Source organism: Ursus maritimus, unplaced genomic scaffold, assembly GCF_017311325.1.
Source record: "Ursus maritimus isolate PB19 unplaced genomic scaffold, ASM1731132v1 scaffold_18, whole genome shotgun sequence".
Classification (NCBI taxonomy): Eukaryota; Metazoa; Chordata; class Mammalia; order Carnivora; family Ursidae; genus Ursus; species Ursus maritimus.
The window spans coordinates 5,718,506-5,739,371 of NW_024424230.1; the positions used below are offsets into that span (position 1 = coordinate 5,718,506).

At 36.9% G+C, this 20,866-nt stretch overlaps 1 protein-coding gene across 1 annotated transcript in view; it reads left to right on the top strand.

The window, feature by feature from the left end:
* NETO1 (neuropilin and tolloid like 1) overlaps positions 1–19,683 on the top strand; it is a 110,923-nt gene extending 91,240 nt beyond the window's left edge. The window contains exons 8-11 of the mRNA XM_008685891.2: positions 7,150–7,263; positions 13,048–13,606; positions 14,604–14,678; positions 15,556–19,683. Of these exons, the coding sequence (XP_008684113.1) occupies positions 7,150–7,263; positions 13,048–13,606; positions 14,604–14,664 (734 nt within the window). The 3' untranslated portion in view covers positions 14,665–14,678; positions 15,556–19,683. The remainder of the gene's footprint in view (positions 1–7,149; positions 7,264–13,047; positions 13,607–14,603; positions 14,679–15,555) is intronic.
* The last annotated feature ends 1,183 nt before the right edge of the window (positions 19,684–20,866 follow it).

The window sequence follows — 20,866 nt, forward strand, 5'->3', positions numbered from 1 at the left end:
AGTGTTGTAGGATTTAAACATCGCTGTAGAGGGAAATGCTATTTCAGGCAATATGGTGCACGCTTGCCACCTAGTGATGAGAGTGGGAACAAGTGAGGATTTCAATACAACCCCAAAGGAAGCAAGGTGAATTCAGTGAAATACTAAGTTCACTAATTTTCTTTAAATATAGTAAGGCATAAATGTTATGTGAAAACTATTATTTTACTGGTTAAAGTATGAATACTATTTGGTGTTTTTTTCATGAAAAGTTATAAGATGTTTCCCAGTTACAAAAAAAAAATAAGTGTGTGTATAAGTGTATGTATACATATGTTTATGTGTATGTGTTCATATGGAACATTTCTCAGTAAAAGCTAAATATGACTTGCGAATATCCTAGAAACAGTCATTGCCCACATTTTGGCTTAGTATTTCCAGTAAAATCTTCCATATGTATATTTGTGTATGAGGCTATGATTTAAAATAATCTGTATCCTCATGTCTCCTCCAGTGTTATACCTTAGTAATTTCCCATGCTGTTCTCTGTTCCCTTCAGAAATAAGAATCCTGTCTAAACTAATAAAATTGGAGCATCTGGATTAAACAAAGTTAAACGGACTTTGTGATACCCGACCCCTGTGAACAAGGAAGGGTTCACCAAAAGCTGATACATGAAAGTGAACTATGTTTCTCAGCCTTACAACACATTTCTTCCTTGCTAGAGCAAAATGTTGCATTAAATTTTGTGTTTCTCAGCCCACAATACATTTCTTCCTTGCTAGAGCAAAATGTTGCATTAAATTTTGTGTTTCCAAAGAATTTATCACGAAATATTTGGATAAATGTTCACTTAAGAAATTTTAAATTGAAATTTTAAAATTGGACTTAAAGTCCTCGTCCGTACTCTCAAACTCTGCATCTGTGTGTCGTGTTTATCTGTTCCAAAAACTGTGTTACTCCAGTTGTAGGACAATGTTGTCACTTTCGTCCAAGCTCAATTATAGGATCACTAAAAACTTCAGGAAAAACACTCCTGAATTTCATATTGGAACCAAAACACCAGGATCTATTCTACGTACTTGCTTGTCTTGGCTTTCCAGGACGGGACCTGAATCTGTCTTCCCAATCTGGTGTTAGAAAATGCCCGTTATCTTGATAGTCTTGTTATCCTATGAATCAAGGAATATCATAACGATCTTATGTATCTAAACATTCCTCCTGTAAAGTAGTTCAAGCACTTGTTAAAATCTGTATTTGCCATTATATTTAACATGCATAAAATCTATTTTCTATTTCTTTTTTAGAATTGAACTTCAATAGTATTTTATGCTAGGCATCGGTACAGCAAAGAAATTATTCCCCAAGATACTAAAATAACTTAGCAAGTGTCAGTTTCAGGAAAGTCCTGAACATATCTTAGAAAGGTGTGTTTACAGTGTAGTGGGCTATAAAAATGGAGGCTGGTTACAGACTTACCTTTTTTCCTTTTATACATAAATACTACAACAACATAGAATCAAAGAGCTTGGAGCTTCAAGTCTCTGGTGTGTTAGTGGCTTTGTTTTCACATTGAAATCTATTGCTAAATTCATATGATTACTTGCAAGAGAGAAAAGGGAAAAACACCTTAATTTCTACGAGTCATAAGCTTAATTATTTGTATTACCTATCATGGTGCCTCTTCATGTAATATTAGAAATAATTTGAAACCACTTTTTGACTCTTATAAGGGGGTTGTCTGCTTAGCACTTGGGATTGGATTTTTGTGAAAGGAACGATGGGTGTTGCAGGAAATAACAGCTTGGAGAAAGATATGCTAGGGACGCTACTAAGATAAATATTCTCCAGACTTTTTTGAGAAAAAGATGTTTCATGATACATACCTTTATTTTCCAGTTTCTCACAAGTGGCTGTGGCCGAGTGCCTGGTGAGGCATAGCTGTCAGCATCTGTCTGCTCCGACGGCTCGGGTCCCATGAGCTGCTTGTCAGATACTTTAAATATTACCTCGAGATATAATAGCTTATACGTCTCTGTGCTGAAACCCATTTAATTATTTCCCTTACAGTGTTGTACTGGCTAAAGAACAGCTATGATTTTTGTTACACAATAGAGTAAACACTTCTGTGTGTAACTCTTCTTTTTAGACACTGTTTATCGTGCACTATTCCGTGTGAAATCATTCGTTTAGGTCTGCGTGCCCATCTAGTATTGACGAGAGATCTGTGAATGGCCGTCCTCACTTTACCAATCAGGAAATTTCCTATCACGTCACTTAAATTTTATAGCTGATATCTCCTTAACATTATAAGTGTATTTATTTATTTAAATTTGGGTAATTATCATCATAATTCAAAACCAGCTAACATGTCTAGCCTGTACCGTCGGACAGTATTGGTTATAGTTTTTTAAGATTGGTCACCTTGAATTCTCATATCCGTGTGTGGTAGTCAAGATTAGCCTCCCTTATATATGTGTAACTGAAACTGGGGGATTTTAAGGAACATTGGCTCCAGTTCACACAACCTAGAAGGGCTGGGTCCAGGTTTTAGTCTCCAGCATTTTGGATCCACAGCCCCCGTGCAATGCTAGTTTTCTGGAACAGCGTACAGCTACAGCTAGAATGCTTGCATCCACAGGCTGGCAGTCTCCTAAGTTCTTGGCATTACAAAATCACCTAGGTAAGTCTGATCCTTATCCCCATTTTACAGATGCAATAACTGAGTAGGTGTTCATGGAAGGAGCCATCTATCCTTAGGGATTACCACTCCTTGCAGCCGAGACCCAGCTCTGCCCACACAAGAGTCGTCAGGACTCTGCTGTCCCAGAAGTGTCAGCAGAAACACACGCTAAGATTCATTCTAATGTGCAGTCTCTTACATAGCCAAAAAAACCCAAAAAAACACACCAATAATAATAATGCTTTGCCCAAAAGGGTATGTTTTGGTGCAGGAGGGAAGAGGGAACGGTGAGGTAAGACCCATTTTGTGGGGTAAGAATATCCATCTTCTGTGTTCCCTGAGTGATTTAAACCCAGAGCAATGCTGTTTGTGCACATGACATTCCTCTGGCTGACTAGGATTCTTCACTACATCCAGTTTGTCTTTTTCTTAAAAAGAAATACTCAGCATTGCATGTAGATAATGAGATGGGGATGTTCAGTAAGCCCTTCCACCAGGCGAGGCTGCTGTAGCTGTGCTCATGCTATTTCCACACTTCAAAATAGTCAGAGATGGGGCGCCTGGCTGGCTCGGCCAGTGAAGCGTCCGACTCTTGATTTCGGCTCAGGTCATGATCTCAGGGTTGTGAGCTCGAGTCCCGCATCGGGCTCTGTGCTCAGTGGGGAGTCTGCTTAAGATTCTCTCGATTCTCTGTCTCTCTTTCTCTCCCTCTCTTAAAAAAAAAAATAGTTCAGAGACAAAAAGCTATGAAAATGGTTTCTTCTATGTAGTCAGGTTTTAAAAAGCCAATACGAAGCTATATTTGATCTTCTGATAGCAACAGAAAACCTCCTTCCAGAAATAAGTAGACTCTTGATGTTGGGAACCATGCGTGTGAGGTGGGAACCATACTCTGAACTGTGAGCATTGCTTCCTTGGCCGCCATGTTATTGTGAGTAAACCTTACCCTTAACTTGAGTTTCTCCCAGATAGTTTTAGGAAATAAGGAGGCCCGTTTTTAAGAGGCAAGAGTTTCTGACAGTGCATATCGAATTTCTAAGTAGAACAAGTCTTCCGCAAACTAGTAGAATGTGTCTTTCTCCGCCATAGTAAGAGAGCCCAGGAAATGATGCTGAGGTATGGTTTCTGAGAATATTACAAATTGGATTGTACCTGAAAACCACAGCACTGAAGGTTAGCTCTCCACTAACAAACACACCTCTTAGAGTCTTCTGCTTTCTGGGATACTCAGGTACGTACCCTGGCCAGAGTTAACCTGTTTTTTGGTTTTTTGTTTTTTTTTTAAGATTTTATTTATTTATTTGAGAGAGAGAGAGAGAAAGAGAGCAGGGGGAGAGGTGGAGGGAGACTGACATGCAGACACCGTGCTGAGCATGGAGCCTGACACGGGGCTCGATCCCAGGACCCCAAGATCATGACCTGAGCCCAAATCAAGAGTCAGACCCTTAATCAACTGAACCACCCAGGTGCCCCCAGAGTTAACCTTTTGCTCAGGAACAGTAATCAATTAAAAGTATCTGTTGAATATTTACTATAAGCCTAGAAATATTAAACCATAGAAGAGATTAAAAATGAATATTTTTAAGAGGCATGTCCTTAGCCTCAAAGAACATGTGGGGAAAGATGATAAGCATATGCTAAGTGCTAAGCTCTTTTTAAAATTATAATGGGATTTAAGAAAAAGATAATTTTCTTGGTAGCTTGGAATAATATTTCAAAACTGCACAGATAATACAGTGCTGATGCAATTTGGATAGTACGGTGGAGAATGGATACTGCAGGACAGAGACAGGGGAGGCACGGTATTGGGCTTCTGAGCCACAGATATCCGGAATGTGCAGAGGGTCACGGGAAATAGTGTCAGCGTGTAGAATGTGTCCAGACATCCTTGAAAGCACAATAAGAACGTAGCTTGCTTTGGGAGGCGGGAAGGTGCCATTTTATCTTTTCAGCAGGAGATAGAAATAAGAATCATTAATGAGCCGCTGCCTATCTGTATTTACATGAGAGAAATATCCAGACATCCAAGAGCTAGAACATTCAGACCCCATATAAGCGGTTATGCATTTCTTTCTTAGCCATTGCAAGATTTGCTTGTTTACTTTTGCTTGCCATTTGCATTAGCGATTCCGTAATTTCTGGCAAAAGTAAGAAGAAAAAGATGGAATAGTACTTGGAATGATAATTTTTAAAAGCGAGACGATTAACTGGCACATTTTCCTCATTCTTTGATGGAAAGAAGCATGTCAGGAATGTGATTCATCGAAAGTCCTGAATTACCTGTACGTTCGTTACCTGTCAAGCCACCAATATTTAACCATAGCTGATACTGGCACATTGATTTGTAGTTTATAAGACACCGTCACAACCACAAAGCAGCAGAACTAAAAACAAAATCCCATTTGGAGAATTTGGAATTCAAGTTTCAGTGCTCTTACCAATATTCTCTTGTATTTCATTCAATTACAGAATGCCATGTCATTTTTATTTATATAGTTAAAATTTAAAAAACTAACCCACCCTACTTAATAGTAACTGTAGCAATTTTTCCAACTCCTTCTGGAAGGGCAGTAAATATCTATGCTCTCCTAAAGGTATTTCTTACTTGATGGATAACTGTATTTTCAGAACCACCACAATCTATTAGGGCATATGTCTATTTTACGTTTTTTTACTAAGGCATTTTGCAGCCACTCCATTTACAGAAAGCTCCTTCTTATTCTGTGTACACATTTTGACAGCATTCATTATCTGCTTAACAGACCGTATCGGTTCTGCAAAAGACATTATGGTGGACTACGGAAATTTTAATTTTCTTCCTTACTAATGAGCAGATTTTTGCAATCATGTATCAAATCATTAAATTTTACATTATAAAAGCCTTCTATGAGGCTTAACAAGTTACTAGCCCATTTTAAACGTGATACTTTCTTTTCAAAATGACTACTGCGTATTTTCTACTCTACAATATGTTTGTTTGTTTTTTCAAAATGACCACTGCATATTTTTAAATCTTTAGCCAGGGGCCTAAAGTCAAACCAAGCGAAGGGAAGAAGGAGCTGTTCTGGGAAGAGGGAGGGAAGGGTGGGGAGGGAAGGGTGAGGTGAGTCAGAAGGAATCTTTGCTTGAGTTAGCTGTATCTTTGCCATATTTTTTATTTTCAAGACTTGAGTGTTTTTGTTTTGTTTTGTTGTTATTGTTGTTTTTAGGATTTCTCTAGGCGTGTTAAGATATACTAAGTTGCCTTATGCAAATTATTTGCCTGACACTTCGGGTTAATATAGCAAATACATTTAAAGAAGGTAACTGTCTAAAATACCCAGGATATATAGTCTTGAAGGTGAAAAAGTCATTACCACATGACTGGCATTTAGATAGTACTGATCATTAATAAATCTTTACTCATCGATCAACCACTGTAAAGATGTGTTTTATATCAAATATGTTCTTCTAGAATGCTGTCCTTTAAAGGGTCTTAGAGCTATTATTGAGGGAAAAAAATGAAACACTAAAATCACATTTTATAAGATAGGTGGGATCATTTCGACGGTAAAAACAAAAGTTAGCTTTAAAGCACGATCTATAAACTATCATCCCTAATGCACTATTACTCTAGAGACTGATTATTCTAAACATCCTATTACGCCGATAATGAAAGAAATGTAACTTTTCCTAATATTGAAGTCATGTCTAACACTATACTTTGCTATATTAAACTCTTCACTATTTCTCACATCTGTGTATTGGGGACCTTCCGTGGGGTCTTACTTTTCCTCCCAGCGCCTTAATGTATATTGTGATCTGGAGATCACGGACCACTGTACCTCAAGTTACTAGGCTGTGTGGAATACGTCGGAATACATGCAAAGTAGGCCAATTTCATCACCGTATGTATGCTAAATGTCGATGAGAATAATATGTACTTTTCTTACGTTGTTCAGGATTCATTCTCCCTTGTTCTGAATTTCCATGACGTTCGTTGGTTTGTTCCTATGCTTCAACAATGATATGGGGATTTGTTTAACATATACTTTCTTCGTTAGTATTTTGTAAGCCCGTACTTCACAGAATTATTTCAGTTAATTGAGACTTCTTGCACAGTACAACTAAATTTGTGCAGATGGAATTTCAGTGTAAAGCATAGTGTCATGCACGTAGTAGGCGCTGCATTTTTGTTAAATCAATGCACCGAGTCAAAAAAAAAAAAAAAGAACCCTAATAGATAATGTACTTCATTTTTATGCTGGAAACCCTCCTGTGCCAGTTTTATAAACTGAGCACATCTAGAGAAGTGCCAGCTCTGTTAGCAACACAAGAGATAATTACCACAATGGCGACACTTCTGAGAATGGAATGTTGGGTCATTTATCTCAATTTGATGGAAAATTATCATTCTAGCCTTTTTGTTTTTAGGTTTATAATATGAGTGATCTACCACTGAACATGAGGTCTAACTTTTTTCGTTTTTCTTTTCTTCTTATTTTCAGCTCCCTGTGAAGGCAATACTTTCTTCTGCCATAGTAACATGTGTATTAACAATACACTGGTTTGCAATGGACTCCAGAACTGTGTGTATCCTTGGGACGAGAATCATTGTAAAGGTAATGATCAGACCTAAAAATTTGCCAAAGTCCTCTGCCTGTAGAGGGGAAGAAGTTTATCACAGTGTGGAGATGTATCAGACGGACTTAAAAGTTGACGTGTATTGGGGCTTTGTCGAGCCTCGTGTGTATTTTGTAATTCATGTGTAAACGTCTTTCTTTGCTTTTGCCAGAAGTTTCCTCATTCTTTAATGTGTAGTAGAGAATCGTTAATGCTCAAATGCTCATTAAAGACATCTTATTAGAGCCTGCAGAGCCATGGAGAGGAAATGAAGCTTTTAGTGCAGTGTGTTTTTCTTCTCAGATCTGGTTTCCTTCGTCCGTGCTTGCCCCTCTCATTTATTCCAGTCTGTCCTCATTGGACTGTGTGCACGCGCTCTAGAGGAAAAGTGCATTCAAGGAACGTTTGTGAGTTCAGGTACTTTCAGCCACTTAATCTGACTTCAGTTTTGCTACCAAAATGCTTTTCTTCCTTTCCAATGAAAATAGCTTCCAATGCCCCCGCTCCCTTCTCTTGCCTGCACACAAAGGTTTGTTTACACAGGGAGCGATCCGTGGCCCAGTTATGAATGTTGTGTGTTTTAGTTAAGTTGAAAAATGCCAGGCATATTCTTTTATTCAGATTCAATATTAACTGATTTGCAGAGGGAAAGGAACAGGCAATTAACTCTTTCATGCTGAAAGTCCAGTATTGTCTACAAAATGTCTCCTGGGGCCAGAAGCCGAGGCATCGCCTCAGTCGCCATGGCTCATGGTCAAGGAGTAAGGCATTTGCGGCCTCGATCATTTTGATGGTGGGAGTAGGTGATTATTCAAGGAATCGCTTCTGAACGGATGGGAGATTAAGTAATTTGTGTAATAGAATCTTAAGTCGGCACCGTTACTGATTGGTAGTCATAAGCTTTATTTGCCCAATGGGATTTGTTCCCGCCTCTGTAAGGATCGTTTGACATGAAAGAGGAGTGAAGAGAGTGTCCATGGATCAATATGCTTGATGAGCTTCCATGTTTATCTTCTCCAGATGGCAAGACCACTATTTTGATTTCTAATTCAATCTCTTTTGAGAGGGGAACACACCTTTACCATTTCGATCTTTGTGACAGACTCACCTCAGAGATCCTGCGGGTTCAGTTCCAGACCACCACAATAGAGCGAATATCGCGATAAAGCGAGTCGAGTGAATTTTTTGGTTTCCCAGCAGATATGAAAGTTGTTTACACTATACTGTAGTCTGTTAAGGGTGTGAGAGCAGAATGTCCTTATAAGCAATGTATTATATAGCTTAATTTAAAAAATACTGCTAAAATGTGCTAACCATCATGAACTCTTTCAGCAAGTCAAAATCTCTGGTCACAGGGCAAATATCGTGATAATGAAAAAGTTTGGAATACTGCAGGAATTAACTGAATGTGACACAGAGACACAAAGTCAGCAAATGCTGTTGGAAAAAGGTGCTGATAGACTTGCTTGGTGCGGGGTTGCCACAAGCCTTCAGTGGTTAAAAAACACAGTATCTGTGAAGTGCAACAAGGTGACAATAAAATGAGGTCTGCCTGTAGCATGGAGTTAGTTCCATGGACTAACGTATGGTGTATCCTAAAAAATGCCCCATGTGCCCTTGAAAAGAATGCATGTTGCCATTGTTAGATGGATTTTTCTAGAGATATAGGTTTACAGCATTGTTCATGTCTTCTATTTCTGTTTTCATTTTCTACCATATTTTATCTATTTTCAAAAGTATCTGTTGAGGGGCGCCTGGGTGGCACAGCGGTTAAGCGTCTGCCTTCAGCTCAGCGCGTGATCCCGGCGTTATGGGATCGAGCCCCACATCAGGCTCTTCCGCTATGAGCCTGCTTCTTCCTCTCCCACTCCCCCTGCTTGTGTTCCCTCTCTCGCTGGCTGTCTCTATCTCTGTCAAATAAATAAATAAAATCTTTTTTTAAAAAAAGTATCTGTTGAATTCTCCAACTACTATGGTTGAATTTTCTACTTCTTTCTTCACTTCTGTAAATTTTCATTTCATGTGTTCTTGAACTTAGTTGTTAGGTCCACGTATGTTTAAAATTGTTGTATTTTTCTGATGGCTTGACCCTCTTGTTGGTCATTATAAAACTATCTTCTTATTTTTAATAACCTTTTGCTTTATTTTTTCCAATGTTAGCACATCCACTCCAGCTTTCTTCTAAATGCACTTTGTATATTCGATCTTTTTCCATCCTTTTGTTTTCAGGCATCTGTATCTTTGAATATAGAGTATGTCTTCTGTAGACAGTATAGACTTGGATCTTATTTTTCGATCCAGTCTGAAAATATTTGCCTTTTCATTGGATTGTTTAATCCACTCATATTTAGTGCTGATATCGATGTACAGTTGGATTTCCATCTGACACTTTACTTCTTTTCCCCTCTATGTCTCATGTATCTTTGTTCCTCTTTTCTTCCTTTATTGGTCTTTTCTGCACTGAGTCAATATATTCTAGTGTAACATTTTAATTCCTTTAGTGATTTTTAATGTATTTTTGAGTTATTTTCTTAGCGGTTATTTTAGGGCTTACAACATACAGCTTAACTTCTCGAAATTTATTTCAGGTTTATACTAATTTAATCTCAATGACATTATTTTAATATAGCTCTGTTCTCTCTTTTTACCTGTTTCTTTTGTACATATTATTTTTATATATGTTACAAATCCAGGAATAATCCATTGCTGTCATGATTACTTTATATAATTTTAGAGCAAGTGTATATTCATGTAGCTCATTATATAACCCTCCCTCTTTACCATTTCTGATACTCTTCCTTTGTTTTTGTGGGTTCACATTCCCATCTGATGTCACTTCCTTATTCCAGGACAGTTTTGCTCTTACCTACTTCACTTGCATTGTTAATACCAAATATATAATATTTCTTTAAGTTATAGGCCCAACAGTACGATTTTATACATATGATATTACTCTTTTAAAAAGTTAAGAGAAGAATGCAGAAGAAATATGCAACTCTACAGTCCTTTTTAATTACGTATAAAATTGCCTTTATTAGCAATATTTATTCGCCTCTTTAATTTACTGCCTACTTAATTTTTTCATTTGGGTTTGAATTACTGTCTGAAGTCACTTACTTTCAATCCCGAGAATTTCTTCTAATATTTCTTTTAAGGCATTTATTTGAACATTAAATTATGTTTATTTTTGTTTGTCTGGAAATGTCTGTTTTATCCCCATTTTTGAAAGTTAGTCATGCTGGATATTAAGTTTTTGATCAACGGTTTTTGTTTTGGTTTTTCTGCCTGCAGCATTTTGAATATGTCATGGCTCTGTCTTCTGGCCTTCACAATTTCTGATGATAAATCCGCTGTTAATCTGATTGGGGTTCCTTTCTATGTGGGGAGTCATTTTTCTCTTCATGCTTTCAAGATTTTCTCTTGCAACATTTTTAATCTTTTATGTCAGAGTGTGGGTATCATTTCATTTCTCTTGGAATTTGTTGAAATTCTTGGATGTGAATTTGTTCATCAAATTTGGGAAGTTTTCACCTTTTATTTATTTGAATATTTTTCTGTTATTTTCTCTCCTTCTTATACGCTCAGTCACTATGTTGGTGCAGGTGATGGTTTGCCTCATTTTTCTGAGGCTCTGTTCATTTTCCTGCATCTTTTTACCTTAGTCTTCTTCAGATTGCGTAATTTTCCCTCATCTCTCTGCAAGTTTGCTGTTACTTTCCTCTTCCAGCTGAAATGGACTGCTGAGTCACTCAAATGAAAGTTTTCTTTCAGCGACTGTGCCATTCAACTCCAGATTTTTCACTCCTTTGTAATTTTTGTTTCTTCGTTGCTGTTCTGCATGTGATGAGGCCTTATCCTCCTATTTTTCTTTACTTCTCTAACCATTGTTTCCTTTAGTTCCTTGAACAAATTTATAACAGCTTTGAAATCATTGTCGGCTAAGTCTGATGTCTGGCCCTCTCCAAGGCTTTTTCCCCTTGTGTATGAATTGCGTTCTCCTGTTTGTTACATGCCTTGTGATATTTTGCTGGAAACTCCATGTTAAATGATGTATTGTAGCAATTCTGGATACTGATGCCTCCCTCCCCAGGGCTCGTTGCTGCTATTGTGTTCTTGGGTATGTGTTTGTAAGGGTAGACTTGACTGGCCTGTTTCAGTGATGTCTGTCCCTGATGTTGCTGCATGGAGACCATGCTGTGGGCAAGCATACCATAGCCTTAGATGGCGCTCTGTGACCAGCCTTTCCCTTTTCTGTTTATCTGTTTGTCTGTTGGCATCACACCCAGCTGTTAGTCTCCACTAATTACTGAACAATTGTTCTGTCATTTTGGACAGTTCCCAGGAGTATAAATTGTTCCAAGGTCTGATCCAATGAAATTCAATTCCACTGGGGGTTCGTCTTTGAGTCCAGCCTTTGTGGTTTGTTCTGAACTAGGAAGGCTCTCTTTACCTGTTATTTTCCTGGTGTTTTATGTTAAACTCCTCCCTGTTCTCAGGTCTGGCTCGTTGCTACTGAGGAGCTTGACACTCTCCTCTTAATCACTTACCAAAACATGGCTGCTGTTTTGGAATTTCCTTAGGCTTGAACTTTTCCACACTGTTCCAAAAATGTAACTTTCTTTGGGCAAAGCTACAGTGCTCTCTGCTCTTGTGGTCTGCCTCCCTTCATGGGCTAAATATCTTCATTACTGCTCTGGGTGTTGAAAGGAGGCAGGGATAGTGACGGACTTCTCTCAGAGTAATACCACTACCTTACGAATAGGGTCCTGGAGGAGGCTGGTAACCTCTGGTCTTCTCAGCTTGCCTCTCCAGGCAGATTGACTCTATGGGTGAGCTTGGGCAAGTGTGATCTGAGACACGCGTTCTCAGCCTGCTGCACCTGGTGTAGAGCTTCCATCCTACCGGTGGTGGCTGGGAGGAGGAATGGAGCACTTGATAACTCGGCCTCTCCCGCCTGGAATAGAGTACCTACCCACACTGTGGATTCAGGGGATGGTGAGAAATGCTTGTGGTTTGCTCCATTTAGGGAGGTACTGTAGCTGTAGGTGGGGAACGTTAGGGAGAGGAAGCCCTACACCATCATCTGAAACCTCCCTAAGTAAGCTTCCATCATGACAAATTTGCATGGCGGTGGGGGTGGTGTAACGGGTTTTAAGGACAGACTCTCACTGTCCTCAAAGAAATTTAGTAAATTTATTTGAATAAGTGTACTTCCATTTTCTGTTTCCATTAGGACAATTTCCAGAACTATAATATATTTGTTAATCGTTTTTACCAGTTGTGGTTGTTTCATTGGGAAAAAGGCCCACAAATGGACTCATGCCACCATTCCAGAAGTGTCTGTCATGGTATCAGAATATTGGTATTACTGTGAGTTCCGTTATTTATGTCAGGAATAAATTCAAAACTGTGTAGGTAGGGTTGTGTTCCCACTAGTGGGTTTTAGATGTTTTCTTATACCTATGAGAAGAAAAATAATTTACTGCTTTTAACGTTACTCATTTATTTCCCAATGTCATGCTAAAGGTCTTGTAAGATCTTCTTCAAACATATGTTGAAAGTAGGGATGCTGGGCAATGAGAGGTCTGTCTCTAAGGCTAGAAGATAGGGCCCTTGTGAAAAGGGAAACTTCTTGTTTATTTTTAAAGATTTATTCATGTTACTTTAAGCCTGTAAAAATTCTCTGCTCAGTGTACTCCTTTCCATGTGCTTTGACTACGGTATTAATGCGTGGTGGATTGTTTCTTGTTTTGTTTGTTGTTTTCGCTCTCCTCAACCCGTAGAGAAGAGGAAAGCCAGCCTGCTGGACCAGCTCACCAACACCAGTGGGACTGTCATTGGCGTGACTTCCTGCATTGTGATCATCCTTATTATCGTTTCTGTCATTGTGCAGATCAAACAGCCCCGTAAAAAATATGTGCAAAGGAAATCGGACTTTGACCAGACAGTTTTCCAGGAGGTGTTCGAACCTCCGCATTATGAGTTATGTACTCTGAGAGGGACAGGAGCTACCGCTGACTTTGCCGATGTGGCAGAAGACTTTGAGAACTATCATAAACTGCGGAGATCCTCTTCCAAGTGTGTGCACGACCATCACTGTGGGTCACAAGTGTCCAGTACGAAAGGCAGCCGCAGTAACCTCAGCACAAGAGATGCTTCTGTCTTGACAGAAATGCCCCCGCAGCCCGTCAAGCCCCTCATCCCACCCATGAACAGAAGAAACATCCTCGTCATGAAACACAACTACTCGCAAGATGCCGCCGATGCCTGTGACATCGACGAGATCGAGGAGGTGCCCACGACGAGCCACAGGCTGTCCCGACACGACAAAGCCGTCCAGCGGTCAGTATCAATAGATTTTTTGATGACAACTGTAACTTGAGGACAGAAATGCCTCCAGAACATTGTGTTCTATTTGATCTTCATAGTTCAGTTCCTCTTTTTATTAGTGATTTAAACCATAGTGTCTCAATTTTTTCCTCTCCCTTTTCCTTTTCAGTGCTATCCGTGCCCTTCCTAAATCCTGTTTCTATACCGAAGCGTTTGTGTGTGAGCACACACAGACCAAAGATATTTCGTTTATTCCTACACACATATAGTATTTAATTCTACAAAAACGATGGCTTTAAATTATATGATAAATTTGTATTGCTAATTGGCTTCCACATAGTCATGAATTTTGTTCTCACCAATACTTAATATATTTTCAGATATGAAATGATATTTGGAAATAACTGCCTTACCAAGATATTTAACCCATCTCGTTGAATAATTTTAATGTAAAAATAACCTATTTTGCAATATAATGTATTATATTTTTTGTATGAAAATGAAAATACTGAAATCCCTTTTTCCACATATCACACAATACTTAACATTACGAACTGCATATAATAGTATGGTATGCTAAAAGACAAAACATTTATATTTAAATGTAGAAAAATAGTAGAAATGTTTGATTCATTTCCCTTTTAACATAAAGATAATATTGTCTGTATCATATTATTGGCCCTAAAATTGGTAAAAATTTTAGGGAAAGAAAATTGAATTTAGAAAATAAAGTCTATTTTAAATCCCCCAATCCAAAATACATAGGTTTTGTTTTGCATGTTTACTAGCATTTAGTTTGTTTTATAAATGGACATACTTTCCCAATTCATTATGCATCCTCAGAACCTAAAATATTTTTAGTTGATTTAATATTTTTGCATGCTGCTGGAAAAAATCTATTTCCACAGTTTAATGAATTTTTAGGAATGCTTTTAAGTAAATATTTGTATGCATATTTATTTTTTGTGCAAATATTACTTTGTTGAATGAAATAGCCATAACATTCCAGGTTCTGCCTCATTGGGTCTCTAAGCAAACATGAATCTGAATACAACACAACTAGGGTCTAAAAAGAAAATTCAAGGTAAGCGAATGCCCTTGGTTCCTTCTCCCACCTTGTTGTATTCTGTTTTGTTTTGTTTTGTTGCAATTGTCTTGTAGATTTTTTTAGGGAATGTGCTATTTATTCATTATCTCTTGAGATAAGTGTTTCATAATATTTCAAAATCAGAAATACACTGGATTCAATGCTGATGGAGTGATGACTTATATATAGTATACATATCTTTAAAATAAATGTTCATATTCTTGCCATCAGGCATTGTACTAGAATGCTATTTAAAAAGGATGTTAAATTAACAAGTAAAATTTTACATGTTTTAAGGTTAAAATACAAAAAACTAGTAAACTCTTTTCAAAAATATCAGAAGAAATGCAAGTTTTTCATAACAAAAACAATTGAATATTGTCTCAATATAACTGAAGTCAACATATAAAGCTGGTTAATTTTCTTATTTAATTTGGCAATATTCTACTCAGACTCATGCACTTAGTATTTGGTGGTTCTTACACAATCTGTGCACTCTTTATTTTTGCATGAATATGTAGCTTATTTCATCAAAGTTAAATGCAGCATGTTATGCCAAACTCTATGATATCAAATTTGAATGCTTAACAAGGTAAAATGTTCCATAAATACTAGCTGTCTGTGTGTACATCTATTTTGTGGTCAAATACCATAAGAGCTTTACTTTTAGCACTTGATAATCTGTATCTATATTAGACTAATTTGTCTCCAATTAAATTTGCTTGACAGCTAAACTCTTCAAAACACTTCAAGCCTATCAACTATTCTTGAATTAGGTGAATGCATTTCCATGCTCTATATTACCTTGATAAATTGGTGTATTTGTATGTGTTTTTCATTGGGAGAAAATGTTTTAACTGTGTTTTATTTTCAGAGAAGAACTATTTATACAAACATGGGGACTGTGAAACGAAAATTCTATAGTGAATTGTGAAAAGTGGACATATTTCTAAATTCATTCCACTGCCTTTATCCAAACTTAAGAATCACAGACATTTGTTATTCCTTCGGCAAGACATCCCCGCTGCACAATGATATGTTCATTTCGTAATTTGGTTGCTGGCCACCAAGTGCTCCTTAGTTTTTAAATACATTTTGAGATTTACTGGAAACTTGAAGAAGAAATTAGTTCCTGATTAAGACAATCCCAATTTTCCTTTTTATTGTTAGTTTCACTTTGTTTCTATGTTGTTTTATGTCCTTGTTATAAAATTGTACGTTGCGTGATATGTGAACAATATGATTTTGGATGAACTTTGTGTTCCATGTACATTGTTTTCATTAGATAGACTGCTTGAGAATAGTGCGTTCCTGAGGGATTTTGAACATGCTACAGTTAAGAAGTGAAAATATGGACCATGGAAGCTCCAGCTAGAGGTTTTCTGGACTATAAACAACTATTGTTGTATTATGATTACATGCAGCCAAGAGTCATGGGTAAAAATAACTAGATTGCAATAAGAAACATCTCTCTCTTTCTTTCTTTTTTTTTTTTTTTCTCGGTCTTTCCCAAGTGTCCCCACTTTCCTTTTTGTTTTATATCAACGAAAGATAACTAAGTTTCAGAAGAGTTTTTGAAATCAGGTATTTTACCATTCACACCCTTCAACAGAAATGTTTTTTGATTAAGCACTTAGCAATATGACTGAATTGACAGTTTGAGAAAATACCCTGCATGTCAGTACTGGCTATTTGAGTTGGAAAAATATCCTTTTTATTAGACACATTGTAAAAAGCATGCGCTTCTATTGCTTTGTGTCATATGCTTGCTACTTGTAACTTTTTATATAAAGATATATAAAAATGTATAATGATTTCCTAACTGGAGTTAAGAAAAATGTTTTCTTCTATTAGAGTGATAAACAAAAATGACTTACATAAGTGCACACTTTATATCAACTCTTTCTACCTGTTAGGCTCTAGGATGTCTTTTAGTATTGAGGCTTACTTCTCCAAATTTGATCTCTCAAATTTTATGGAATATGTTCTCCTTTTAGAATAGGAAAATCTTTTTAAATGCTTTAAAATCACAGGACTTTTTATGACCCAAATTATGCCATTCGGAGTTGTTCTCATACTCAGGCACACATATAATACCCGAAAGCTTACTGATCATGATGTGTTTAATATAAATAAAGTGAAATCATATATTTAATTGCTGCTGAATCATATACACACTCTCTAAAGTTTGATTTAATAAATGGGTACTTTTTAAATATTCAATGTGCATTCTTAGAAAATAAATTCTAAAAATCAGAATTACTACAAATCCTCTTACTAACATCTCCAAAACTGTTGACTTCTACAGAAGTCTGTCCTTCAAATAGTAAAGTAGTCTGGTCTATCACAGTTAAAACTTTGTGACTCAAGCAGGCTTTATAAGCCCATAGGTGAATAACTTGCATACATCTCTGTTAGGAATTCAATTTCATATATGCTACAAAAACAAATAAATGGAGAAGAAAATAAAATTTTATGATAGAAACATTAAAGAATTATCATAGCAATTCTGAATAACCTATATTGAAAAAATGTCAATATGCATAATCACTTCCATGAATGTGATAAACTGATGAATAGAAAAAATATATATTGAACATGATAAAGAAAGATTATTTCTATCATTTTGCTACAGATTTAAACACACCTCTTATGTCATAATTTAGTCTTTAGGATTTGACTTGACTGAATTATTTAATCGCATGCCAACTCTTATGCCCTTTAATTCAAATTTAATGCCTCCACACATTATTTTTGAAGTGATCAGTCATATTTTACTTTCCCTATTTAGAAAACTTCATAGGACCCTTTACAATTTGAATGAATAATCTCAAAAAAGTATGGTATTCATGTCAAGACTTATTTATAACAGCAAAAAAAAAAAAAAAAAGGAAGATAAATTAAGTGACCCACTTTGCCATTCACTTTCCCGATAGCTGTCCACAGGCAGTTCTCCCTAAATATGCACAATGCTTCTGATCTGCTGGCTTATTGCTTAAAAGATATTTGCACCAGAAATCTGCTAATGAAACAACAACAAAAAATCCAACCACACTAAGTAAAGTACTAAAGATGAATTTCTTATGAATATTTAGTACACAACAGCTCCATAGGAAAATAAAAATATTTCAAATGAAGACTAGGTCTCCTCAGTGGTCATACTAAAAATATTTAATAATGGTCATTGACTAATCAGAAGCGAAGGGAGTGATGCTGTGGAGGGAGGGGCCTGGGGCTTCCTGTTGGCCCTCGAAACAGCTCTAGATGCTGGGTCTTGAAAGTGTGGGACTCCACGATATCTGGGAGGCCCCTGGAGGAGGCCCTTTAAAAGCCAGGACTGAAATGTATCCGTCTATTAAAGACTCCTATTTACTGGCACATCAGATCCCATCACCTGAGTATCAGCCTTTGGTTTACATTCAAATGGGGAGATACATCGTAGTTAAGGAATGAGATGTTTCAAGACGTTTAAGATGTTTCAGGATGTTTCAAATCAAGTTATTTTAACAAATAATTATATTTTTTTGATAAAGTGAATTCAAATGTGACTTACACAAGTGCTTTATTAATTCCACAAGATCTTCTCCAAAAGCATAATTACACACTATGTTCGTTAATTTGAAAATAGCTGTTTTCCTTTTATTTCTTTATTTTTGAATTCACTTTCAAAAATTGGGAGACATATCACGAGTCTATGCAACACCTGTGAAACCCTGCTTTCAGCCTCTTACTTTGGTCCAAGTACATTTCAGTTGCCTAACTGAGGATCGGTGTGCTGATTTGGAAATACGATTTTTTTGTACCTAATTTTATATATATGCACTTTCTATGCATCATATTGCAAACTAGACATATGTAATGTTAATTTTCCAGAATTCACTTTCATTTGGTCAGATAATTAAAATGTGGCTATAAACGTAACTGGAGATAAATGTCTTTAGACTTTTAAAGGACAATCCGCATTGTGGAAATGTTGGCTTTTCTGTTTTACATAATTTTTTTTCCACTAAAAATACTTAAATAGGTCTGACACCATAAGCTGTCATTTCTGGTGTTGAATAAACGTAAGCTGTTGCATCAACTTCTTCATTTTTTCCCTTAAGAATTTGGGTTTTCCTCAAATTTGATAGCTTAAAAAAAATCCCACAAATGGATTTTCTTCGACCTCCGAATATCATAATAAATGACAGACTATGATACTGGTTCCTGTTACCTTAATTAAAGTAATGGCAAATAATTTATTGATGTTTTGGTGGTAAAATAAATAATAGCATTTATTACGAAGTTTGTATATTTTAATGATGAAAATGAGTCCTGTCAGATTCCAGCTCTGGAGGGAGGTTAAATAAATAAAATCTGTAAAAGTCTCTGAATCCTAAACGTATATGATTTGAAAAGTGAGTTACAGGTTTTTCCAGCTTCACTGAAGTGAGTTACTATCAATATCATGTCTACTTATTATTCTTTCTCCCCTTTGCTTGTTTCTATCTGTCACACTATGGCACAGAGGGTCCAGCCAACAAATTGTTAGATAGATGAAGAATAGAAGAATCAGGACTTGAATTTATTATAAATCTCTTATCCATTTAGTTAATATTTCCCATTCCTCTCTTAAAAGTTGAAAACAGTAGCAATTAAAATATATTGTAAAAATAGCCAGAGATACGTTTTTATAAATCATCTTGTTCCATAAAGCTGAGGCCCTTTGTTAACATGGATTTGTCCTGATTCATTTTATGAACGAGTTGTTTAAATCGTACTGCAGATTTCTTTAACTGACTAATATCACTTGAATAAATCCAGCAGTGTCATGGAAATACCAAACATGGACGACCAATGTCAGACACTCTTAATACTTCATCATTTTTTTTTTATTGTGGCCTCTGGTTCTGTACTTCCTCATGCATTAATAAAGAAGTAAATGCCCTCTTAATATGCCTTTAATTCCTCAGAGGTAGGAATAATAAACTCTATCTGCTTCAGACTTTTGTCATTTTTGAGGGTCTATGGTTGTTTCCAGAAAATTGTTTATTCCTGCACCAGTACGATTATGTAGTTAAACCACTGCTTTATATTCCTAGTATTGTGCAGTCAGTATATTCTGGTTTGTCGCCAACTTCTGCCTCCTCTCCATGGTCTGAGGCATGCCATTTTACATTGGTCGATTCTTTGAAAAGTTATTTTTTTTGCTCTCCTGATAGTCACAGATGTGGACCCAAAAAGTAACAGTGAGCAGAAAACACAATGTATAAATTATTTAAAAGAAAACATTTCTATTATGTCTTACTACAAAATTTGTACTCTTTGGTCACTTTCTCATGAGTTAAGTTTAATCTCCACACAGCCAGTCTTTTTTGATCCTGTACAATCTATATACTGGGATTCTGCCTAAATGCTTTGGGGATGAAGAAAAGGGCAGCAATCTATTGGGGAACATGAGTAGGGAGCTTCATAGAGGGTGTTTAAAGGAGCTAGATCAGAAAAATGAAGCCCAAAATTATTTGCTAAATTTTTCACCTTAAAAAGCTTACTAGTTGGGGCGCCTGGGTGGCACAGCGGTTAAGCGTCTGCCTTTGGCTCAGGGCGTGATCCCGGTGTTATGGGATCGAGCCCCACATCAGGCTCCTCTGCTATGAGCCTGCTTCTTCCTCTCCCACTCCCCCTGCTTGTGTTCCCTCTCTCGCTGGCTGTCTCTATCTCTGTCAAAAAAAAAAAAAAAAAAGCTTACTAGTTATCTCCTTCATAATCTTATATGGAAGATAAAATATATTCAATTATCAAGAGAATACAATGCAGATGATTTTTTTTAAAGATTTTATTTATTTAATTGAGAAAGAGAGTGTGTGTGCAAGCATGTGCAAGCAGGGGGAGGAGCAAAAGGAGCAGGGAGAGAGAATCCCAAGCTGACTCCAAGCCAAGCCTGGAGCCTAACAAAGGCTGGATCTCAGGACCCTGAGATGGCGACCTGAGCCGAAACCCAAGAGTCAGCTGCTTCACTGACAGAGCCACCCAGGTACCCCCAGATGATGATTTATAATAAAGAAGTTGATAGCGTAAATATGGGTTACAAATATCATCTCAAGGGAATCAAGAAAGGCTTAATGAATAGTTGTCCTTTTAAGCAGATCTTGAAGGTTGGAGACCATCAAATCGTGGGGCAAGGAGAGATTTTCACCTAGAGAAAT